The sequence below is a fragment of the Camelus bactrianus genome, chromosome 9, assembly GCF_048773025.1.
Source record: "Camelus bactrianus isolate YW-2024 breed Bactrian camel chromosome 9, ASM4877302v1, whole genome shotgun sequence".
NCBI lineage: Eukaryota > Metazoa > Chordata > Mammalia > Artiodactyla > Camelidae > Camelus > Camelus bactrianus.
The window spans coordinates 54364246-54390366 of NC_133547.1; the positions used below are offsets into that span (position 1 = coordinate 54364246).

Sequence of the window (26121 nt, forward strand, 5' to 3'; positions counted from 1 at the left end):
CTGATCTGAGTGTCTGTTCTACTGTTCACAAGATCTCGGTCTGCAGAACCGTCATTTATCCCTCTTATCTGGTCTAGTGAATAGGCCAGAACCTGTGATGAACTCATCAGCCCAGAGGCTTCGGAAAATATTTGACAACAGTCCTTCTGATGCCACCGTGTAAATAAGACGTATAAAGGGATTTCTCCATCGCCTAGGAAGGCAAACGGAAGCAAATAGACATTTCCACTTCCAGCCTTTGGAAGCAGCAGAATCTTGTCTGGGTCTTTTAAAAACACAGCCAAGAGCAGCCTGTGCTGACTCTGTCCCTGGCTCACCAGGAAATCCAGTTTTGTGATGAGTTTTCAGCCAAATGACAGGTGTAAAGGTGAGGGCGATCATTTTCTTCACAACAGAGATGTCTTCAGAGCTGAGCTCCTGGACGTATAACAGGGAGCCCTGAGCTGGGAATGGTGCTCTTCCTGCAACTGCCATGGTCTCTGGGGAGATGGGTTTGTCTGGGCAGGGCCCATATGGCCGGTGCTGCTCCAGGCTGGTTGAAGCGCCTGCCCTGAAGCCCGGAGAACCTTCTGCCCGGAGTACCCTGTGTTCCCTTATTTGGTATCTTGCCCAAGAGTCCCTGACTCCAAAGACCTCAATTCCATGGGGGACACATTGCAACACGCTGTAAGAACAGCTAGCCAGCTCTGACTGTTGGTCCAGCATTAGGTTCAACACCTTTGTACATTAGGTCATTTAGTTCCTCCAATTAGGAGCTGATGGAAGGTACCATCATTTTCACCATTTTCAGGGGTAACTGTCCATGAACATGTCAGTGAGGGCAGCAAACCCATGGGACCTGAAAGCAGGAGTTCCCAACTGGGGGTAGGGTCATGGCAAGAGAGGGGGTGTCAGGGATGCTTTAGAGGAGCCAATGCTGTCCCTGAGTCTTGGCAGGTGAGTAGGAACTTTGCAGGCCTACAAGGACAAGGGAAGGGCACGATAGGTGGAGATAACAGCACGGATAAAGGCACGGAAGCAACAGACTTAGGGTTTTGAAGAACCACAGTGGGTCCAGTGAGGCTGGAGTGATGGGTATAGTTGGCAGTTGGTAGGGGTTTCTAATGACTCTACCTCATGCCAAGGCCTGCCTTCCTGGCCTCCCCATCATTCTGTGTTCAGCCTATGCACCTTTTTCTCCCCCCTAGGCTTGGATGTACCAACCTCTTGTGTCTCTCCAGGTCCCCAGCCTTTGCCTGGGATATGGTGCACAGTGGGGTCACACCTGCACCCAGCTGTCCTCCTCCAGGGTTCACTTCCCGCTTGTGTAACTGTCTAGCTGTTCTTTGAGAACAGTCCCAGCTCTTCTCACTTTTTAAAGCCCAGCCTCTGTTAAGTATTTGTTGAATGGATGATGTATTAGTTTCTAATAGCTGCTATAACAAACTTGGTAGCTTAACACAACACACATTTCCTTTTCTACAATTCTGCAGGTCAGAAACTTGAAATGGGTCTATCTGGGTTAAAATCAAGGTGTCTCCAGGACTGGTTCCTTCTAGAAGCTTCTGCTTCCTTGCCCTTTCCAACTTCTGGGGACCACATGCATTCCTTGGTTCGTGGCCTCACATCACATCACCCTTTCTGCTTCTGCTTCCTTGGTCACATCTCTTCCTCTGAGTCTAGCTCTCCTGACTCCCTGATAAGGATGCTTGTGATTACATCAGTCCCACCCGAATAGCCCTGGGTAATCTCATCTTCAAATCCTTAGTTTCATCATATTTGCAAGATCCCTTTTGCCGTATAAGGTAACGAATTTGGAGACTTCAGGGATGAGGGTGTGAACATCTTGAGGGAGCCATATCTAGTCCATGACAGATGAATCTGTTGACCCAAAGCTGTGACTAAGTTTGCTTGATCTGTCAGGTAGCTGGAGCAGGTGAGGGCAGGGCAGGGCAGGGCTTGGGGGCACGATGTTCTGACGCTGCAGGAAACTCACGTGGCCAAGGCATGCTGGGAGAATGTGCATGGAAATTGGGAATGTGTGTAGGGGGTTGGTGATTATGTTGAACTGAAAAATCTAGGACTCCACTTGAAAAACAAGGGGACATACAGTGAAAAAGAATGAAGGCTGAGGACATAAAGCAAACATAGTGGTCATTTTGGAAGCCTCAGTTTCCCCATCTGAAAAACTGGGAGAACAGACCAGCCTGAATGTGTGGTTTTACAAGGCCAAGCAGCAGGGAATAAGGACTGAGGCCAGGGATCTGAGTTCCCAAGCTGTAGCTCCTCCCCGTCTCCCAAGTCCCATTATCCCAAACTTAAACAGTGATTTTTCTCTCTCTCTCCCTCTTTCGGTATATGTGTGCAGGTGTGTATAATTTACTGAGGTACAATTTGCATAGCATACAACTCACTCATTTAAAGTGTACAGTCCATTGGTTTTTAGTGTATTCACAGAGTTGTACCACCATCATGGTCATTCATTGTAGGACATTTTTTATCTCTAAATAGAAATGCTGCCCCACCCCAGGCCCTAGGCAACCACTCACCTACTTCCTAAATAGCCCTTCTCTGGACCCTGCCCCTCCTGGCTATTTTCGAGATCTTTATTCTGCTCAATGCCAAATAGGAGGCTTATGCTGGCTGTCAGCCTGTCCTCCCCACGCATTCTCTTCCTGACCCTCTGCATTCAGACTTCTGCCCTCATCATTCTCCTGAAAGCCTCTCTGAAAGGTCGATGATCACCCCAGGGCCAAATTCAAAGGCTTGCCTTCCAGGTCCATCCTGATTTGTCAGCAGCAGTTGACATGAATGACCTGTCAGATGGTCAGATGGTCATAGTGCTCCCTTTATGGCTGCCCTGTCCATCAGTGCCTTTTCTTTCGCCTGACGGGGAGGGGTTGGGGGATAGTGGGTTCTGCCTGACCCTCTACCTTCTGCAGTAGAGAAGTCAGTGCCCATGGTCTGAACGCCAGCTTCACCACACACCAGCTGGGAGAGCTCAAGCCCCTTATTTCATCTCTTTGCAAGTCCATTTCCTTATTTGCATCACAGGAATTGTAACAGTACCCATCACTTGGGGTTGTTACGGAAATTGAATGAGTTAATTAGTGGAAAGTACTTGGAGACCCACTGGGTGCAGAGAAACATGCTATGCTAAGTGTTTCCTAATATGATTATTTTGTTTATTATTTTGTTCTATGAGTTTATTCATAGCTATTTCTTCAATAACTTCTAGACATCAGACTTCCCTGGGGTTCAGATTCCATTCAGTCATAAGCGGGGACTTGGGGCAAGTATAACTTCCCCAAAGCCTCTTTTTTGTGACCTGTCAGATGGAGATAATAGTAGCTGGGTCTGAGGGTTGTTAGAGAGCTGAAACAAGTTCATGCGTGCAGACAGGGAGAACAAAGCCTGGCACATCCAGAGAATTTATATCCAAAAAAGACTCGCCTCATTCTCAAAACCATCTCTGAACATTGATTCTTCCTTAACATCATTCTGTCTTGTTTCCAAATCCAGTAGGACTTGAAACCAACACCACGTGATCGAATATTTATTTCCTCGTTTCATAGGTCTTAGTGTTGTCTCAGTAAGAAAATTATAAAAGCAAGGCTCAGGATATGCATGACTGGGACATTGTGCTGTACACCAGAAACTGACACATTGTAATTGATTGTACTTCAATAAAAAATAAAGTAAAATAAAGACAACGGACAGAAAAAAAAAAAGCAAGGCTCAGGGAACACGTGATCTATCCTTTCTGTAAGTTTGACATCGTAACATAGTACAAGTACATAGTAGGTGCTCAGTAAAATCACTGCTGCTTTGTTGACAGGTCTAAGTATTTTTTGTCCCTTCCCCACATCTGAACTGATTTTCCAACTTAATGTACAGCTGCACATTTACTATCTGGAGCCAAACCTGAGGCGGCAGGGTATCATCCACTCTGTGTATTAAATTTACAACAAAGTCAAAGATAGATGGCTTAAAAAAAAACCCTAATCGCCTCTGATATTATTAAATCTTCTGGTTTGAGTTCTCAGAGAGCCCATGAAAATTTTCTTTTAATCCCTGTAGGCTTTATATTCCACAGATGAAGTTATAAAGCTGGCCTGAGAAGCAATTTTGTGAAATCATTTACCAGAGGGAAGAGGGGAGAATCATTACAGTCGCCCTTCAGAGGTTTGCAAGTAATAAGCATGCTCTCTTCTCTTCGAGCCCAGAAGAGCTGTGTGGGATTGATAAATAGCCGAGTTTGGCCCAACCGCAGCTCCAAAGAGATGTCAGTAAATACTGCAGAGAAGAACCATCAGAAAGTTGGTGGGTGTTCCTGACGAGTGGCTGTGGATGCTTCTGTTGGCAAACAGGATAGCAGCCATCTGTCTCCCCTCCGTGCTGCTAGGGACCTGTAATTCCTTTGTTTTCCTGGCGGCTGTCTTACCAGACACAGATTCTTTTAAAGCAGTGGTTCTCAACTAGGGAAGATTTTGCCCCTCCCGCCAGCCCACCCAGGGACATTTGATGATGTCTGGAGGTATTTTTTATTGTCATAGCTGACGGTAGGGGATGCTACTAGCATTTAGTGGATAGAGACCAGAGGCTCTGCTTAACATGCTGCTAAACATCCTACCATGCGTGGGGCAGCCCCACTCATGCCCTCAACAAAGGATTAGTCAATCAAAATGTCCATCGTGATCAAGTCATCTTACAGTGTTTTAGTATAGCTTGTTAGTTCATTTATTCATTCATTCAGCAAATATTTATTGGTAAACTTAGAAAGCATCCAAGTAGTCATACGTCTGTGTGTTGGTGAATTCATTAATTCACTCATGTGATGCATGTTTATTGAGCTTCCTAATTCTGTCCCTTGAATTCACCAAGATCGTCTTTCTTCATCCCTTTGCTTTTGAGGGTCTCTCTGCCTTGCATGCTCTTCTTCTGGTGCCTCACTCCTTTCCTGTCCCAGCTCAAACAGCACCTAGCCTGCCTTCTCTCAAGTCACTCTGCAGCATGCATTCTCAGTGGGAGCAAGACCACCTCCAAAGGGTAGAAAAAATTGTTCTTGGAGGATTTTTAAAAAATCTCACTCTTTTAATGTATATGAAATGCAAATATACATACAGAACAAACAGATAGATGATAGGTAGGTAAGTAGGCAGATGGTCTATCTATGTTACTAAAATTGAAGAGAAAGTTGATTAAGGGAAAAAAAAAAAGTCTAAAAAGGCTCCTTAGGGGGCAGTCATGAAATAAGGTTGAATAACACTGCTCTGTAGAAACTGCCTCCCCGCTCCACAGATTTGCCAGTATAGACCCTAATTTAACTCCTTCCAAGAACTTACTGCAGTGGGAGAACACCCTGCTTATTTTTGTTCACGTCGGTATTTTCTGCTTCTTCTCACCCCTTTGAATGTAAGCTCTTTAAAACCCAGGGATCTTGGCCATCTGTTTGGCACTGTATCTCCAGGACCTGCACAGTATTGGGCACAGTAGTTACTCAGTCCCTTTTTGGTGATTCAATTGCACTGTGACCAAGGAACCAGTTAAAGTACTAGAACGAGGGACCACTTGGGGACCCCTCTTTCATTTCAGCTCTCACTTTGGTCTACCAGATGTGTTGGGTCCTTGTGGGCACTGAGTTTAAGTCCCCTTTGCTCTATGGTCAAATTAATCTCTTTGCCCTGGTCTTGACTGTCCCTGGTTTTCTCTCCTCCCTAAACTCTGAGAACTGGTCACCTTGCAGTCCAGAGCCCTTCCCTATTCCACTAAGATACAATGAATACCATATGGATGTCTGACTCATTTAATTCAAAACACTTTCAAGAAAAGGATTACAGTAGGCTCGCCATCTTGGAAATTACACAGCAGAAGGAATGCATGTTACTGGATTTGATTTAGCAAAAAACTGAATTACTGTGAGCATCTGTGGTAGAAAAAAGACCGGAAGGAAGCACACCAAAGTGCTAACAACGTTATCCATCTCTGGAATGTCGACTTGCAGTTTATTTTCTCCTTATGTTTTTGGTTAATTTCCTATAATAAGCGTGTCTCTCTTTTACCATAAGAAACAAGGGGTTTTGGTGGTTGGGTTTTAGAAAGCTCATTCGTCGTACATGATACATATACAGGCCTGAACCGTGGATCCAGGACTCGTCCTATTCGATTACATGGTGACCCCCACAGAGCTTTATGGGGGATTTCTGTGCTTAGGAAATCCACTGGATTGTGGCCAACCTAATCCATTAGGCAAAGAGTGCTGGCTTTCTTGCCAGGATGAGAGCTGCCATCTGTTCCACAGAAGTTTATATTTGTTAGATTTTTCAAAGGTGTCCATGACTCCCAGAAGTACCAAAACATACTTGAACTGTAAGGCGCTTACCCATGCAAAATGCAAAGACCAAACAGCAAAAGTCACACTCCCACATCTTTTACCGTATTTCCCAGGGGATGTCCAGGTCACGACATCCTGACCTAGGAAGGTTTCTAAGTGAAATGCCTTTTGAAACCTAGACCACATGTCTTCACTTTCTCCTAACAGGAAGCTCCAATGACAGGCTTCCCAAATGTCCCAAACTTCCCTTGTCCTGAAGGACTTTCTAGACCCTGCCTCCTCCTAGCACATCTCACTTGAACCACTACAGCCAGTATCCTTAAAGAGGACCCAAGGGGTTCTTAATTGTGTCTGATCAAGGAATGCTTTCAAATACTAGAACTTTGGGACAGATTCGTTACTGAAAAGACTCCGTCAAACACTAGATCCAACAATTTGTTAATAATTACAGTGCGCATCATGACCGCTCACGCTTGAAAGAGGCCCCAAGCATCTGGGCTTTGCACACAAATCACTTCTACTCTGAGCCATTTGAGCCATTTGAGACCTTGATCTCACATGCCCACAGGGTGAGGATATCACTGATGCTGCCGCAGTGTCCGCGCGCTCTTGTAACCAAGGTAACCAAGGCAACCCATCAAAATTTGGTGACCTACCTGGGAAGGGTTCCTGGCACAAATGGCACGGTGAGGCACATGATTTGAGAACCACCATGCAACTTAAAGCATTTCTTACGGCCAAAGTGCTGTATACTATAGGACAATGACTTTTAGGACCCTCATTGAAAACAAATAAGCCTGGAGAATAACCACCGAATAAAAGATTGGAACTGGCTGCTCAACCTGCCAGGACTAAAAAGAAGAGATTGTTTGCTGGCGGCATACACCGTCCTTACCTCCTCCAGGGCCCACAGGGAGTCCACCACGGGCTTGATCTTCTTCTGGGTGTAAAGCCCAATGAGTTTGTCCACCACTCGTTGAATGAGGCCAGCACGGCCCTGCTTGAAGAGCAGATTTAAAAGGGAAAACCCAGCGATGACTTTGTTCTCTTCATAGAGCTTGATGGGGTTCACTTTCTCGACCTGCCACCACTGGAAGGAGAGAAGGTGCAGGTTACAAGGAATCAGTGCAGGGCCACGTTTGCAGCATTGCAGGGAGAGAACGGGGCTACAGTTGGGTGGATGCCAGATTGCCAGCTGGCAGCTCCTTTTGGTGTATTTTCCTAAGCGTCTGTTTGGCTGAGTGTTGCTAGGAGTGCACAGTGATGCTTCTAAGAAGAGCTCAGGGTCCAGGTGGGGGAGAGCCCTTTACTAAAACGACTGCTAAGCCATGTGTGATTGGAACGTGAAGGCATAAGGTTATGATCATGAGACCGGGAGTTGAATCCTGGCTCTACGGTTTGTTCCCTATTATTCTCTGTGCTTCATTACTCTTGGAGACATACAGTAGTAGGACATTGCGTCCAGGGTTTCCTGGGAGAGTTTAGTGTCAAGCACTCGGCTTGGCGAAGAGTTGTGGTGATAATGGGGCTGGTGAAGGCAGCAGAGGGGTAGAGAAATTTACCAAGGGACAGGGATGCAGTGGGAGTGATGACTCTGACTGCAGGCGTGGCTTTCCTGGGGGAGGAGCGGCACGACTGGAGAGGTGGGTGGGAATGCATCAGATGAGAAAGAGTGAGGAAGCGTAATATAGGAAGAACGAACAGCATGATGGAGCAGTGAAGCCGCAGTGCTGGTACTAAGTCTGTGGTTCTCAACTGTGGGTTCTTCCCCCACTCACAGGACACTTGGTCTTGTTTGGGGATGCTCTGTGTTGTGATCACTGAAGAGGGAGAATCAGCTGGCATCTAGTGGGAAGAAGCCAGAGATGCCACTAAAATCCTGCAGTGCACAGGAGAGGCCCTCGAAACAGAATTCCCCAGCTTGAAGTGTCACTAGCACTCAAGTCCTGAGTGTGATACATACACCTGGCAGATATGGCTGCCCGACTTCCCGTCTCTCGTCTCCCGCTCCAGACATGCATATAAGTAGCTAGTCCATTAACCAACTCCAGAAATGGTTATGCACCTGCTTTCTTCTGAGTTCATTGTGTTTGCTTTGGTGCTGGTTAGAATTTGGAAATTCAGAGTTCCTGTCTCTAGAGGGTTCTAAGAGATTAAAATGGTTGATAGTTTAATGTAGAAGGCAAAGAGGAATGTGCTGGCTACTTAGAAACATTTATCATATTTATGTTATCAGTGTGTTTCCTTTATATCTGGCCTCCTTCCAGGATTGAGGGAGCTCAGAAAAGTAAAATGTCTTGATTTTTTTTTAAGTGGGGAAACCATATTGTTGGAAAATAAGTGTGAGAAAGGTTGAAAACAGGGATACATTCCATGCACTATATATATATATATATATATATATTTTTTTTTTTTTTTTTTTTTTACCAAAATACGTTCCCCAAGGGTCGGGGGGCCGGCGATAGGAGAGATGGATTTGGCCATGAGCTGTTTCACAAAAGCTAAGGGAGAGAAATGATTAATAACTTGATTCAGAGTGTACTTGCAGTGCTTCCCCAAGTGTTTGTGAAATGAATGCTTGCTGAATCTACAGTTGCTGCCTAGTTGTGGCTGAGTTCTAGAGCTGAACACCTGGTTTTGAATCCCAGTTCTACCACTTACAAGCTGTGTACCTTTAGGCAAATCACTTAAACTTTCTGTGTTCAGTTTCCCTACTGTACCCCATGGGGTCGTCATGAGGAATAAATGTGTAAATTCGTACAAAGTGCTTAGCTCTATCAATACAAAATACTTTGATCACCTTAAGTTGGAAGGGATGTTCTGGATTTAATGAGTAAGAAGAGCTCTGAATTTGCTCTCTAAATGTTGACTTCATCTGTTAATATCATCATCGTCATGATCTAAAAGCAAATGGCATGTGAACGCAGGGGTTTTCGTGGGAACATCATTAAAATGGCTGAGTGAGTAATTCCTGTTATGATTCCAAATATGCCTTTAATCTCTAAGCCTCTCTCCAATGTATAGAAGAAAATCCCTTTCTAGAAACTTCCAGAATAAAGTCATCATTCCACTCCTCAGCAGGCCCTGCCTTCAATTTGCTTCTAACTGACCAACTAATATTGCACCCGGCATCTGAAAGGAAGCAATCTTCATTCTTGACCTCCAACTATAAAGCACCCTGGTAATTGGCACCCTTGCTTTGGGCAAGAGAATCTTACCCACCACCACCCACCATCCTGGCTGTTTTTAAGAGTGCCTTCGTTTGACCTGGGTGCACTGCACTTATTTCGTTAACGCTGTGTGTTGTGAGTGTGCATTTAGAGGAGAAAGGGAAAACACTTCTTACAATTGTATGTAATTTGAGACCAATCTGTTTCCCCACAGCAGGCTGTCAGCATCACATTAATTACATCCCCAGCAACAAAACATCTGTGAGGGACACAAAGCCTGTCTTCAGGGGACACGCTCCAGGCAGCATCCTTCATTGGACTCCATTCTTGGTCCCGTTTATCCCATAGCTGTGATGATCCTTGACCTGAACTTTAAAGTTCCAGCGCAAACAAAAGCACTTTCATTCTAATCTCACAGGCAGGGTAGTACTAATCATTCCAGAATCAGGGAGTGTTTGGAGATGAAGCCTCTGGCCGCAGTGTTGGCACTTTGGGGGCATATGAATACCCCTTTCCATGGCTTCCCCAAGCACCCTATTCACAATGCCTCCACTCCATCCTGCTTTTCAGAGATTTTATGACGATTTATAATCATCTTATTAATATGTGTTACTAATTTCAGTTCGTCTCCCTTGTTAGAATGTAAATGTCTCAGGCCCCTCACATACGCCAGTCTCATTCGCTGTGGTACCCTGGTGTCTGGCATGATGCCACAGATAGTGCTCAGAGATGCTTGCAAAGGTACTGAATCCATCAGTGCCTCACTGGCTGCTTAGGAGGCTGAAGAGAGAGGACAAAGGCTAGCTCTGATGAGACGCAGTGACCCCCTATTGTGGGGAGAGGGGTCAAAATGGAAGTTCAAGCCCAGATGAGTTTAATTCTAGCAAGCGTGGCCCTAGGTGGGAATGTGGCCGGAGTAGGTTTGTGGTGGGGTGAATGAGTAGAGATGCGACTTCTCAATTGCAGACAAAATAACTACTGTATGCAGAGCATGAGTATCTGAGTGTCTGTGGCTTCACAGACTTGCCCATGTCTACAGATCACCCCGCGAGCTGGCCATTTGTGTCTCTAATTCGGTAGGATGGGGATACAGAGAAATCTTAAGCAGCCCTAGAGGCTTGGTCAGAAAGTGGCCAGACTGAAAAGATGGTCTCTCCATGGACCAAATAAAATGCATTAATGCTAAATTTATTTCTGACCAATGATTAGAAGCACCAACACTTAAGCAATCTCTGCTGAAACCAAAATAAAGCTTTCTGGAGTTTCTCTGGCACTCCCACCTCCACTTCATTTAGAGAGAAGCAGCCTATGTCACAGTCTTATGCAGATGTAGTGGGGATGCAGGTTTTCTGGAAGATAAATGAGGCAGGTGAAGGATGAACAAGTCTCAGGTTATCAGATCCACAGGCTTAGATGGAAGAACTTGCAACATGCCAAACACTGCACCATCAGAGAACATTAGACGTGCACAGATACTTACTGATTTTGCAAAGCTAAAGAAGCTCTTGGTCTCTCCGGTCACCATGTTGGATGAACCTGCAAATGGAAGATTCCCAAATCAAGCTATTGCTAGTGAAAATCACCTTCTCTTGGTACACATGGAAGATTGGCAGTTGTTTGGCCCAGAACTGTCAGGAGCTTGAAAAGAAATTTAATTCAGCCCTGGAAAAAGGAGGGCAATGGAGGGGGTGGTTGGTGTCAAGTTGACTTAAAGTTAACTAAGTGCCACTGGCTCAGAGAGGAAGTAACATTTCTCAAGGTGACCATTTCATCACTTTGGAAAGTTGGTCATGTGGCAAAAATGTGATTTAAGCCAACATTCTAATAAAATAATGAGTTGCTCAAATGTCTCATTGGTTCTGTTCTTTGAGCTGGAGAAGGGATTCGTACGTGAGCTTGTTTTATTGTTTGAATTTGATTCCTCGGCAAGTGAGGGGCTTGGAACTCTGACCTTGGCTGGGCATTTAAGTCGTGGAGAGGTGGGGCTAAGCTAGCATTTAGATGGATGGAAAAAATGGGGTACAGAGGAGCAGAAGAGGAGGAAAAGATGTTCAGATGCCATGGAAATGGTATGCCCTTGTGTTGGCTCCAAAGAGGTCTGCACAAGAGGGTGGAAACCACTTGAGACCAGCGATATGAGAGACTGAGCTTTGCTAATCAGAACAAGCAGTATCTAGAGGGAGGTGGAAGTGGGAAAGATGTCTAAGATGCTCTTACAGAGAGAAAAGACCCCTTTCTGGGCTCCTGGGTTAGGGCACGGTGAGAGGTGCTATACCATATGGTGCCTTTCCAACGACTTTTCTGCCTTGTCCCCAAAGATTTGGGAGCAACTTCCCCTCAGAGAACTGTTATTTAATGGAAAAAGCAATGGCTATTTTAAACTTAATTATTTGGCCTGGGTACACTAGTAGCCAGTTAATCATTGCTCCTACCTTTATAGGGCGACTACCACTAGGCACCACGGTACTAGGCTTTGATTACTTAGCAATCAAGTAATCAGTGTAATGAATTAGATACTTGTGATAAGACTGAGCTGTATTATGTCAGAACGACATCGTGGATCTGGGGCTAAAATAGAACCAGTAAGTAAGAAAGAGGGAATAAAATGTTCATCTGCATTTGACTCCTTTGTTAGTCATATCCAGTATCCCTGTGTTGTCTCTTGACGTTTGTAACTTCTCTTATCAGTGGTAATAATTTTAAAATTATGCACCTGCCCCCAAAGACTTTCAAATATGTGGCCACTAGTGACACTGCCTGAATACTCCAACAATGAAAGCTTATTGCTTCTCTTTCTGTCATAAGGATCTGATGACAACAAAAAGATGCTTGAATATTTATATATACCTCTCAAATAACCCTTTTATAAGCTTCTAAGCTAACAGCAGGGAAATCAGTTTTTTCTGAGTTGTACAGAATTAAGGCTCAAGTTTGTTTTCCTTTCGTGTGACAGAGATGCCAGAAATCTCAAATGTCGAATAACCCCAATATCATTTGGCTTTGGAACATGACATCTGGCTTCAGATATGCTTCTTGGACTTTGTGGAGACTCATGTTTAAATTGGTTTGCATTCCTATGACAGGCAGAAGAAGAAAGTGAGGAGGCTCTGGGGTCTCATCCTGCTGAGAAAATCTGCTCCTGATGTCTGTCATAAGCCCCTCCAAACCCAAGAGCATCAAAGTGGACGTGGAAGCAGACAGGGGCTCCTCCGCCCAGGGCTTCTGTCTTGGTTGGGACATACAGGAGTAGTTTACAAGACAGAAAATGTGCACCTTGCAACTTCATCTCCCAGAGTGAAGAGCCTCCCTGTTAAAACCCTGGCACCCTAGCCACTCCCCTCCATCCTCCTGTGGGGCCTTCATTCCTTCATTTTTGGAACTTCCTTTGACACTATTAGTATATCCCACCTGTGCACCTTCTGTGGGTCAAGTCCTGTCCCATCATTATATTGGCTTGGCCTTGCTTGATTTTTTTTATTTTTAGGATGAGACATGCTCATGGGAGTCTAGGGCAGTAGGCACGTGTGTTACTTTTAAAACTGAAAACAATGACAATAGCAACATTATAGGAAACATTGAAAATAACCCTTATCTCTTATCCAACATATCAACACATCTCATTTTTCAGAGCCTTTGTAAGCTCTCTGTCACTGATCAATATCCTCCACTTCTGTTTGTCACTCACCATATAAAATGTAGGTTCCCAGTGGTTTGAGAAGGCTGAGACCTTTTCCAGTGTTGTCCCCACAGAGGCAATCCAAAACAATGTCCACTCCTTCAGCAGAGATTCTAAATGGTGAGAAGATAAAATAAAATACTGTAACTTGTCAGGGACCAAACTGTCAGTTCCTTCCCCTTCTTGTGTCTTATTGTTTACTCCCAGAATCGGGATCAAAGAGAGCTCTGGGAGTCACAATAAATAGGCCAGAAGCCAGGGAGGTCGATGTCTCCCCCTGAGTCCAACTCTAAGAATTTCACAAAGCTGGTGGTGCAGCTAAGAATCTGGCTGGTGGCTGATAACAGGAAGCAGCCCGAGATGGGAGAGCCAGCATGGAACCTCGCAGTCAGTTCCAGCTGCCTCGCTGAAAGATCTGTTTTCTGCCAAGTTTGTTCTCTTCTGTGGAAGTGCTTCTACTAACCAGCCCTCCTGGACCGTGAGGTCTTCCCTGTGAACTTCATTTCCCCATGATCCCTCCCCTTGCCTGCAGAATGCCTCCTGTGCTCAGGGACAGCCTCCCTAATGCGAGGCTGTGCACACCTTCCAGGACACCCCCGATGGCCCAGTCCCACTCCTCACTTCCTGCCTGATGCTCCTCGTATCCACAGTCTGCTTCTGGGTCCACATTCTCTCCTGCAAGCTGCCAATCACATCTCCTTGCATGAGCTGCTGGCCTTGGCCTGTTGCTCTATCCTCTAGACTCTGGTTCTGCAGAAATTCTGGGCCAGTCCACAGCAGCAGGTGACTGTAAGCTCTGCCCACTTCCCCATCCTCACCTCCCACTTAGCATTCCAGACAGTCTGACCTTCTAGCTATTCCTAAAGCTGTCGTACCTCAGGGCCTTTGCACCTGCTGTGATTGCTTCCTGAACAGCTTTTCCTTAGGCCTCTGTAGAGCTGGCTCCTCCTCAGCTTCAGGTCTCACTCCCATGGGACCACCTCAGAGAAGCTGTAACTAACCTTGTCACCTGAAAAATGGCAGCCCCATCCCTAAATTATCTCTATTTTAGCTCATTTTATGCTTTAGTGTCTATATAAGAGAAACAGGATTTCTTTTTAGTATCTATCATGGGCTATAATTATCATACCTATTTACTTTGTCACTGTCTCTTCTACCCAAAGATAAGTCCCATGAGACAGGGATTATGTGATCATGTTTGTGCTGCTTATTTTTGTACCCTCAGCTCTTCTCATCATGCATGACATAGCATTGACTTCAACAGATATTGATCAGTTGTATGAATGAATGATTAAAGGAATGAATAAGTGAATGAATGAAAGAGAATGAAGAAAGCATTCTGAGACCGGTATCCCACATCCTTATATGTGTGCTTCCTTCAAAAGAAACTCACATTTTCTAAGTTCTACTATATTCCAGGCATTTAATAGTTAACCTTCACCAGGAACCCATAAGGCAGATGTTACAGCTCCACTTTTTGGATAAAGAAGTGGAGGCTCACAGATGCAGTTCCTTGCCCAAGCTGATTTAGGAAACTAGTACAGCCAGACTTCAAACCTCAATCTGGCATAATGCCAAAGCCTTTTTAACCACTTTGAATTTAAGACTTAATAAATGTCCTAACCAGTATAATGATGGAAACCCTGGTTGAGCAAGCAGCTCTGGAAAGCACTCTGTGTAATTTCATCTTCAAAGAATTCAGGCTTAAATTTTGTCTTTCAAAATAACTATCCATGTATCCAGAGAAAGGCCAGGTTCTTCCAAACAGGACAAGAGCTTTCTGTTTTCAAGCTGTTTTTCCCATCCTAGATCACAGGAGAGGCCCCAAGTTCAAGGTCCAAACATTGGCCCTTAATGTCCAGCCAGGGTGAGGACGCTTCAGCTGTAGAAGTGAAACCTTTAAGCAAACATTATCCCTTTTGTGGCTAGCAACGTCCCTTCAGATAGAAGTTGTAAAACTGAAAAGCTCTCCATCCCACCTCCCATTCAGTCATTATAAGCCCAATCAATGGACTAGACTGAACTGAAAACTTTGTCTATTTAAAATGCTCCAGGCCCCACAAGGACCCTTGGGGAAGGTCGTCCCTCAGTCCTGCTCACATTGAAAAACACCTTTGCAGCATCTTTTAATAGTATAATCGTGAAAATCACAAAGCTAGGGAGCCCATAGCGCCTCCCCCCAATTTCTGGGGGTGTCTGCCTTGCCTGCGTGTGTATAATCATCATTACATGAAAGCAGAGAGGGTGAGGGCAGAGGGTTAAAGGCAACAGGTCTGATTTTGCTGTCTCCTGCTGTCATATCTCTGCAGACTTAAAAAGCAAATACAAACAGCCCCAGCTCAGAGATAGATTCTTTGGGCCAAACTGGGCAGCAAGATATTTAGGAACTGCTGACTGGAGATTTTAGTGTCTGTCCTTCCTCAGTCTCCCAGTTCCTTGTTCCCGTATGGAGAATGCTGCCTCCTTGCTTCCTGCCCACATGGATCGGTGAAGAATTTCTTTTGAGTGGTGATAGGTCCAAACAGAGCCATTACTTACTGGGAAACCCTTCGACCTTGTTGAGAACTTATCTCCCCTTTACTGGAACTTTCATTGCCAGTTGGATCCTTGGCTGTCCGCGCACTTCTCATTCTGAGAACTTGTCTGGACCGCTGCTTTAACCATCACCTCCAAGCTCGTGTCGGAGGGAGAGGTGATTTCAGGGAGCCTGGGGTACAGTGGCCTTCTTAGTAAAAGCTGACCATGGATGGCTCCACATGCTCTTAGCAATGCCACCTCCCGATCCTTTCTTGATCACTTTCTCTCTGTTCTGTCCTGGTGATGGAACCCTCATTAATTTCTACTAGGTCTCAGTTTGGGTTTTTTTTTTTATCTGTAAGATGAGGCATTTTTGTCTTGCCGGATGTACACACAACAGTCTAGTGAAAATGCTCATCAGAGCAAGAGGAGACCAACAAAGCCTGGTGCTGTTACCACCTTGCCCTGTGCCTGCTCACCTTGCCCAGGACTCACTCCCTACTCTTCTCTGTTGACTGAAATCGTTCCCACTCTTCAAGCACCCACTTTGGGACTGTCCACCTTGGCGCCTTCTCTGGTCTTCCCCTCTTTATTTTTTAAAGCCCTTGCAGTCAGATCCACACAATTCAAGGCTTCTGACCCTTCTTGGTATCAAGCATACTCATCTCTCTCCTCCCAAGCAGAGATGGGGTAGGTGACATAAAGTTTAGGGCTGTATCATAAATATTTTTTCCCTCTTCCTTTTGTAACGTCTGGCTCTTGGCTGCATGCATGTTCAAAAGAAGCTTACTGACTGGTTTTTAAGAGAATTTTCATCTCAAGAAATTTGTTATTTTTTTTAGTTCATGACACAAAATACTGTGTTCAAAATACTGTGATCAAAAAAAGGAAAGAAAAATCACTCTGCATTCCACTCCTGTTGCCTGTTAGTGGGTGGGTTTTTTCCTTGTTCCTTTCATTTTATGTCCTGACGCGCCAAGAATTTATACAAAGCTGTGATCGCAATGTGGCTGGAATTCGACATTCTGCTTTTTTCACTCAATATGTTACCATGGGTATTTTTTCATTTTCCGCCAGAGTCTTTGTAATTATCATTTTTTTTTAGGGGCTGCATAATACTCAAGTGCGTGGGTGGAGCATAATCTACCAAACGGTCTCCCTTCTGTTGATAAAGGGGGCTGGTTCTGAATTTTCGCTATTACGGACAATGTTGTAATTCACCCTGGCGGCATATGCTGAGCGCCGACAATGAAGCAGAAGCAGTGCTTGGCTCTACAACAGGCAATGTGGACCTGTTGCTTTTATCATCTCTTGGATGCTTTCCTGAGGGTAGGATTAGTGGGACAGAGTATAAACATACTTGCAGCTTCCTGTCATTTTCAGGCGAATCCCAGGATCTGTATTTAGAAACAGAAGGGACCAGTGGAGGTCATACTTGCAAGAAGGTGATGGGGAGGTGGGTCTCAGATGCTGTGATCATCTGCTCTTCTGACATCAGCAGATGTCACTGATTCTGGGGCTAAAGGCAGCGGGTCAAGGACAATCAGGACAAGGGACAGTGCAGCCACGCGGGAAATGGGGAAAGAGGCTCCCTGGTTATGGAAGGTCAGTTTTTCAAAAGAGCTGCCACCTTCTGGTCCCACTACTTCCCACAGCTTGAGACCACATCCTCCAGCTACACTGGTCTCCTTTCAGATTCTTGAATTGACCAAGTCTTTCCTGACCCCAGACCTTAGCACCTGCCATTCTCCTTGGTCTGAAATTTTCTTCCTTTGGCCAAAAATGCTCTTCCTTTGGCCAAATTCTCATCCCTCAGTTCTCAGCCCAAATCTCACTCTTTGATGGATGACGCCTGATTTCTCCATCTCCTGTGTTCACTAGCATTTTGTGTTTCTCCACCAGAGCAGATATCAAAAGTGTAAGTCAGGGAATTTTAAAAATATTTTTCTATCCCTTCTTCCCCAACAAGACTCCAAGCTCAATGAAGACAGTGACTCTCAAGGTGGTTTTTGCTGGAGCTCCTGCTCTCACAGAATACCTGGCCCATCACAGACACTCAGTATTTATGAAGTGGGTCAGATCAGGGATAGAAGAAAGGATGCTTGCAAAAATATCACTTAAAAGGATAAAGCAAAGATTGCCAAAGGGACAGTGGTGGTTCATTTTTCAGACTGAAGCTTGAGAGATGAGAGTTAAAAGAAGGAAGAATACCTGAGGGTTATAAAAGTAGGCAGTCTGGAAGTCTTTAATGTGCCTGCAGTCTCTGGACAGCTGAGAAACAGGTGGTGATTTTCTTATATCTAGCTTTAAAACTCTCTGTTCACATCCCACAGGAAATACTGGGGCAACCTTAAATTATATGCAAATGTCCACATTCAAAATTTAAAAACATCTGCAAATTCAGACCATCACAAGACACTCCTTTCCAAGAGACTTCCCACGTTTCACCTAATCTGGTCTAAATTTATCAACTCAAACAACCAGATCTCCCATCCATCAGCCCTTTGATTTTTTAATCTTAATCTGCAATTTGAAAAAAATTATTTCCTTCTTAAGATGCTAGCTGGATTCCTTTGTACCTTACAGTTTTGTGTTGGAGAATGAAAATACAGAAGTAATGGCTCTGGGACATCCCTGAATCCTCCCAGGGGCTGAGTGCAGCAGAGCCTGGAAATCAGCCTTGAACTCTGAGAATCAGCAGTGGGGTGAGACACACAAGTCATCTGAAAGTGTGGTGGCAGCTGGGTGTTCCATCTGTTGTCCTGGGTTGACGTACACATATATATGGCCACGATCAATGGCTTTAGCATCCCAGGTGGAATACGGATCAGGTTATAAGCCACTATCTCCCCAGGTGACTCCAGTGCCAGCAGACTGCTGTCCTTGTCTCCAGCCTCACACCTCCCATTCATTCTCTCCACACCACCAGTGACTGTTCACAGCCCAGAGCTGATCATGTCATTGTGTCACCACTTTGGTCCTTTGGTGGCTCTTGGTCACACCCAGTTTGGAGTCCACATTTCCCTGGGCTGTTAGGTGAATGAGTGAGAAATCAGCATCTTTGTGTTAGGGGAGTGTTACAGCAGTTCTCACAATTTAGCTCTGCAAGTTACTTAACTGCTCTGTTCCTCAGGTTTATCCTCTCCAGGATGGGGATAACAGTAAGGTTGTTGAGAGGATTAGATGAGTGAACACAGGTGAAGTAGTCAGCCCAGAGCTAGTAATCCTAAGCCTCCAGCACATGTTTGCTACTATGACTCTTATTAACCCTCCTCTAGAAGGATGCTCCTGTTCTCCTAGAGAAGAGGAAGGATTAGTGGGACAGAGGCTCCTTAGAGCGAACACCTTACCTTTTCACTTCCTGCACATAGTCTGCATTTCTGTCAAAGAGGTGGGTCACGGAGTCTTTGATGGCTTCATGTTTGAAGGTAGAAGCCGTCCCAAAGACAGTCACATTGGGAATGGTGGAACACAGCTGAGCCACAGCCTGGCCCTGGAAGTGAAATATAATAGACAAGTCACACAGGAGAGCAACCATCCGACAACCAGTCTGGCTGGGTGTAGAGCAGGAGCTCTCAGCCTTGTCACTATTGACCTTTCGTGGCTGGATTAGGTTCGTTGCAGGGCGCTGAACTGTGTGTTGAAAGATGTTTAGCAGCACTGCTGGCCTCCACCTACTACGTACCAGCAGCATACCCGCAGCTGTGATCACCGAAAATACCTCCAGACATTTCAAAATGTCCCCTGGGGAACACAATCCCTGTAGGTTGAGAACCATTGGTGTAGAGGAAAGCGATCCAGCAAAACCCCAGCGTGAAGACATAACAACTGTTATTTAACCACAAAGAGCCTCAGTTCCTCATTTATAAATTAGCACTAATAGTACTTACTCCCTAGGGATCTTGGAGGATGTCAGTTTGGATTCCCCAGAAGCAGGCCCTGAGGCAGGGATTTGAGAGTTAAGTCCTCTATATGATCATGGGGACTACAGGGGTATCAAGACAGAAACAGAAGGCAGCCAACAAAGGGTGTATTCTCAAGTCAGTATCCACCATGGTGACTAGGACTCAAACCCCCCAAGGAACTCCACAAACAAGTGTAGAATACACCTCAGAGTCATCCTGAGTGGTGAGGGAGCTGGAGTATTTATCCACCCAGTTTCCATCTGGTACGGGTTGAGGGTTGTTTCTGCAGCAGTAAGTCTTGTGCACACCTGGCTGGTCCTTAGGGGCCAGGTGTGCTCCCACAGCTAATCAGAAGCCCTAAGTAATCATATTGAGTTGTGTGCAGACAAGGTAAGGTGTGACTGACAACATCCACTACAGGGTATGTTAAATGAGGCATGATGTAACACAGGCCCAGCATCTGGCACAAAACACGACAGTTAATACTCTTAATCATCTGTACCCCTTACTGGCTTGTTATATCCAGAGCTGAGATGAGCAGGCATATAAAGAAAAAGCCAGTGCATGAGGTTGAAATATTAAATGATCTAAGAGAAATCACAAGCATAATTATGAATGGGGAATTTTCCCATGTTCTTTTTCAATATAGTCGGAAACTTAAGTCCTTGGACAAAATACCGTGACCATGTATATTCAGAAACCTTCCAGGAAAACCCACTTTGCTGGTAATTCAGCTGCATTCTAAAACCAAGCACTGTCTCTTTCCAGTGTTCTCTCTACCACCTTCAGGAGGCAGAAATTATTAGGGAGGGAAATTTTTCTACCCAAGGCATCTGTGATATTAATTATTGCCTCTCACTTTATTTATGTGTCTTTCTGTGGGTGGACTAAATCAGGTTGGCAGGTCATTTGTGGAAATGTGATTCTTCCCGACATTTGCAATTAAAGACAACATTGAGAGAATCAGAGAATGTCAGAGTTGATGGAAGATCATCCAGTTACCCACTCCTGACCATTGTTTTGTAGATGAATCTGGAAGAGGGAACTCTGAAAGGTTAAGGTGACCCAGTTCTTAAGAGGCAGACCTGAGATTCGAAGCAAGGACTTTCAGCTGCTGCCATGTTCTGTTCTGCCATGCTGTCTGCTTATTTTGACATTTCAAGCCAAGCAGACATTTAAGTTGCTGCCTAAAATAGACACATCACTGACATGCTCACTTGGAGGTCAACATTTCAGAACATGGGCGTGAACCTGAGACTTCAGACAGGCTGTGGTTTTCTATTCTAAGAATTGCTTGAGTATTTGGTTGATTTTTTTAGCTCCTGATTTTAGAGAATCAAAAAGGAACTATCCTTCCTGGTGAGTGTAAATATCAGTAGCCAGTGTGCCACGATCCTCTGAAATTCAACAGGGCTTGAGCTAGCCTTGCCTGTGCTGGGGCGGGAGCTTAGGACTATTTCCAATAGTCCCTTTCTCCCTCGATCCTTAAGCAAATGTGACATTTATCCACTCAACTCTTTTTCGTATTCCTACTATGTGCTAGCTAGTCACACTGTGCTATAAATGCTGGAGTGTTAGAAATGATTGATACATCTTAATCTCTTATCTCTAGTCCCACCAAGTTCCAGACTTGTGTATCAAACTGCCATTTTGGTGTCTGTCTTTACCTGGCTATCTAGAAACAACCCATCAAATTCAACTGATCCAAAACATAACTCATGGCTATCTCCAAACGAGTCACTCCTTACATTCATTTACTAAAGCTGTTGTAACAAATGGACCATGGACTGGGTGGCTCACCCAACAGAAATTTATTGTTTCACAGTTCTGGAAGCTAGAGGTCTGAAATCCGGGGCACGGCAGGGTGGGCTCCCCCTGATGTCTGTGAGGGCGGGATCTGATGCAGGCTTCTCTCCTTGGCTTTTAGACAGTGGTCTTCTCCCTGGCCTTCCCTCTATGCCAATCTCTGCCCAAATGTCCCCTTCTTAGAAGGACAGCAGTCATACTGGATTAGGGCTCACCCTCATGACCTCATTTTAACTTGATGACTTCTGTGAAGACCCTGCCTCCAGATAAGGGTACATTCTGAGATCCAGGGGTGAAGGACTTCAACACAGGAATTGGACAAGGGTCGGGGAACACAATTCAATCCATATCACTCCTCTGACTACGTTTCCTACCTCAGTGTATGGAATCGCACTGTTCACCCATCACTAAAGCCAAGAATCTGGGGGTCAGCCTGGACCCCTCTCCCTCCCATCCGATTGGTCAGCAAGTATGCTGTTTCCATTCAGCATCTCTTATGACTGTCACTTCTTCCCCTGGGTTATGACAGCATTCTTCTAACCAGCCTGGCTGTTTCCATGTGTACATCACACTGTGGGCAGAGTGATTTTTCTCCAACACAACAATGAGCATTTGACTGCATGTTTCAAAGCTTCCCAAGGCCTATGGTGGCCTTCAGAATGAAACATAAGTCCTTTATCACACAAGGCCAGCCCTCTGGGATTTGACCCAGTCTACCTCACTAATGTGAGTTCCCTTCACTTTCCCAACAGCCCCCCACAACTACACAACAGAAAAGTCTTCACTGATACTTGCTGTGACCCTCATCCCATGGTGTTCTCAGAATGAGCCTTCTTTTCCCCACGAAGGAGCTGAGGTTTACGGCGGTTAGATGCCTGGTCCACGGCCACTAGGGTGCAATGTGGCAGAACTTGGTCTACTTAGCAGCTGAGCAACCTTGAGTAACAAATCAATTCCTCTGGTCACGTGTCTTAATATGCCTTGTGTATAATACTACATAAACTCGAAGATTGCTGTGGGATTATATGACATTAACACGTCCAAGGGCTTAGAGTAGTGAATGGTCAGTGAATATTTGCTCTCGTGACTACTGTGATTCCTATCACTATTTTTCTTGGTATTTTTATCATTATATCAGCAGTGGGAGCATATCCGTTCTCCACTCCCCTGAACGTATCATGCTATTTCACATCTGTGCTGATTTTCCCACATGCTTTCCCCTACCTCTCATGCCTGGCCTTCCACTCTCTTCTTCAGATCCCATCCACTCCCCCTGAGGCACCTCCAACCCTTGATCTAGAAATCCTTCCCAGTGGCCCAGGCAGAGTCACTTGCCTATTTTTGGGCCACTGTTGACCTTCCTCCAGGATAGTGGTCACCATGGCCTTCTGTGGCTGCTCCTTGACCCATGTGTGAGCTTTATGGGGTCAGGGATGGCTCCTCTTTTGGCTCCATCCCCCAGTGCCCAGGGCAGAGCCTGGCACAGCACAAGTGTTTGTTGAATGGATGCATGAGGAACTAGAGGGGGCTGATGTCATGGGGAAGCACCCCACCCCCATCATTTTGCAGATTTCTGTTCTTGAGCTTTGCAGAGTGGGAATAAAACATAGATTTAATTAGCATATCTAGTCTCTGCCCCAAGCAGAACTTTATCATTTTCATTTTAAAAAGAAAGATACATGTGGTAGTAAAATGAAGTGATATAAATAGCTTATACATGTATGTTCTTACATAATATATGTAGTATATGAGCAATGTATGTAGTATGTAATACATAAATATAGTATAGAATATAATTACAGTTGGCCCTCCATATCCGTGGATTCTGCATCCATGGATTCAGCCAACTGCCATTCTAAAACAGTCGGGAAAACATTCCAGAAAGTTCCATAAAGCAAAACTAGAATTTGCTGCAGGTTGGCAACTATTTACATAGAATTTACATTGTATTAGTTATTACAAGTAATCTTGAGATGATTTAAGGTGTACGGGAGGATATGCATAGCTTATATGCAAACATGAGACCATTTTATACGAGACTTGAACATCCTTGGATTTTGGTAACTGTTGGGGGAGGGAGGCAGTCCTGGACCCAATCCCCTGTGAATACTGAGGGATGACTGTATATATAATTAGAACAATCTATAATTAGCATTATAGGTATATGTGTATAATTAGTATTAGATATACGTCTAGAATTAATAATGTCTAGTACATAATATTCCATTTATAATATATAATTAGTATAATAATAAAATAATATGGTTATTATATGTGCATATATATGTGCACAAATAATTAACATAATACATGAGTCGTATATGTGATTTATCATAATTTATATTATTTATGAATAATGGTCAGTGGTAAACACAAGTTCAGGGCACATCCATTCTCAGGACTCCCACCCGCTCTTTTAGCTCTATTAATTCACTCACACAGTGAGAAGCCCTTGCAAGATCCTCAGTGATTTTCTAGAGTACATAATGCTCAGGATTCTGTATTTAAGCAGAAAAGCGCTCTCCCTCCCATTTACAGAAAACTGGTATCCTCCCTCCTCCAACTGAATGAGAGATCAGCACCTCGTTTACCCTCGTTTCTCCCTCATGCCTGGCAAATAGCACGGACTCAATAAACATTTGTGGAAGATGGAGCGAATTTTCAGTGAAAAGGATTCTGCAGTTTACCCGCAGATCCCAGAATGTAAGATGAACAAGACAGTCGGTCTCCCAGCAACAGCAGTAAATGGAGATTTGCACGCACTTGTTTTCAATTGATTTTTCCCTTCCCTTTTTAGAATGTAAGAGTCTCTGCCTCTCTTCTCTGTGGCTGATATTTCAGCCGTAACAGCCCCTGTATGTCCTTTCCTCTCGCTGTGTGCCGGACAAGTCCGTGCTGAAGTGCTTTGTGAAACCCTTCAACCATTTTTAAAGGACATTTTTTGGTTTCTTTTTTATACCAGAAAATGGGGATTCAGAGAGGGAAAGGAACTTGTCCAAGGTTACACAGCTTGTAAGTTATTCGGGTGGCCCTGACTTCACGGCCACTCTGCTATGAGTCATCGTATCCATCCAGCTAAGCACCCTAGTTGCTGACATGGAAATCTTACAGAAAACTGTGGGTCTTTGACATCTTTCTGGCAGCCTTCATTGATCCACTCTGGACAGCTTTGTCTCAGGTTTATATGGGTGAACAGACTTCAGCCAGCTCAGCCCCAGTTTCAGGGCTGCTGGGGTCCCCTCAGACAGAGCATAGACAGTGGGAAGTCAAGGGCCAGTAGTTACAAGGGAGCTGTTTGGACATCCTTGAAATCTTCATCTCCACAGACTGGCAATTCAAAGTATGATTCTATTCCAGAAAACCTGGGCATAGTAGACAGACGATTAGAGAAGATGTATCTCGTAAAAGGCTTAGTACACTGTCTCAGTGCTCATTGAACGGCAGTTTTTAACTCTAACTGCCCTGGAATTTGGACTGAGCCTGGTCAAAATTCTGGTTACCCATTAAATGGGAATGTAGGATAGATGCTCCTGTCCAAGCACTGAGATTCAGGATTCAGCCTCAGAGACCCAAGTAAGTCTGAGACAAAGAATGAGCAGCTTAAAAGGGCCTCTGTGATGCAGATACTACCAACTTCCTCAGCCTTGTTTCTTATATACCAGAACCCTAGCTTTGACAGTATGGTAAAATGCTGTGTCCTTCCTAAGGGCTACCCTTCTCTCACCACAGGACCTTTGCACACACAGTTTCCATGGCCTGCCATCCTTTCCCCTGTCTTTTCTCCTGGTTGACTGCCAGTCATCTTTTTAATCTCAGCCTCTCTGTCACTTCATTGGCATTTATTTCATCATGATAGGACTACCTCATGAGTGCTTCTAATAGATTAGACACTGTGAGAGATGCTGGAAAGATAAAGATCAACAAGTTATAAATAGTCCCTGTCATCTTGGAGTTTGCATTCCCCTAAAGGCAACAAATATTAATCAAATAATTTACCAATGAAAGTATAGTTATACGCTTAAACCAATAGGGTGAAAACGCCAGTTCCAACCACTGAACCACTGGGATAAGACCACGTTGGTGCACTGCAGTCTTGCAAACGTACGGAAAATGAGAGGCGTGCACTCAAGTGTGTGTGGACACGTGGGGGGACAGACTAGATGAAATGGGAACTTGGACTTGACGATCCCTGTGGTCTCTCCAGTTCCATGATTTCTAGGTCACACTGACTTGCTCTTAGCTGGTCTGAAGAAAATCTGTTTGAAGACACCTCCCAAAGAGAATGAAAGTTTACTCATTACCCTAAATGCGGTGAAAAATGGAATTTTCTATCGCTAACTTGACCATTTCCGAGATCGCTTATGAGGGAGAATTAGGTTTATCTCTTCCAAAAGTGGTTTTCGCTTTTAAACAGCTCCTGGAAACCACAGACCATTCATGTGGTCCAAGAATGGGAAAGAGTGAGCTTGGGGTGGACCGAGAAAACACAGGGAGGAAATGCTGCGGTGAGATTGTTTTCTTCCAAAGAACAGTCAGTTGACCTTTTCATCTTCATCGATTCAGAGAGGTGCTTGGATAAGGAAAGGTAAACGAATGTTATCGCAAAATCTCGCACACTGGATCCTTGAGCCCTCCTTACGCTTTTCATATGACAATACGACCTCCCACGCTGGAATTCAGACACAGGTTGAGAAACTTTTTTTCCCCCCAGATCAAAGCTGTCAATTGCTAGCT

At 44.7% G+C, this 26121-nt stretch overlaps 1 protein-coding gene across 1 annotated transcript in view; it reads right to left on the minus strand.

Moving 5' to 3' along the window:
• VAT1L (vesicle amine transport 1 like) overlaps positions 1–26121 on the minus strand; it is a 125701-nt gene that overhangs the window by 44920 nt on the left and 54660 nt on the right. The window contains exons 4-7 of the mRNA XM_010967441.3: positions 19027–19169; positions 13169–13272; positions 10964–11019; positions 7209–7403 (exon numbers count right to left, since the gene is read on the minus strand). Coding sequence (XP_010965743.2) covers positions 7209–7403; positions 10964–11019; positions 13169–13272; positions 19027–19169 — 498 coding nt within the window. The remainder of the gene's footprint in view (positions 1–7208; positions 7404–10963; positions 11020–13168; positions 13273–19026; positions 19170–26121) is intronic.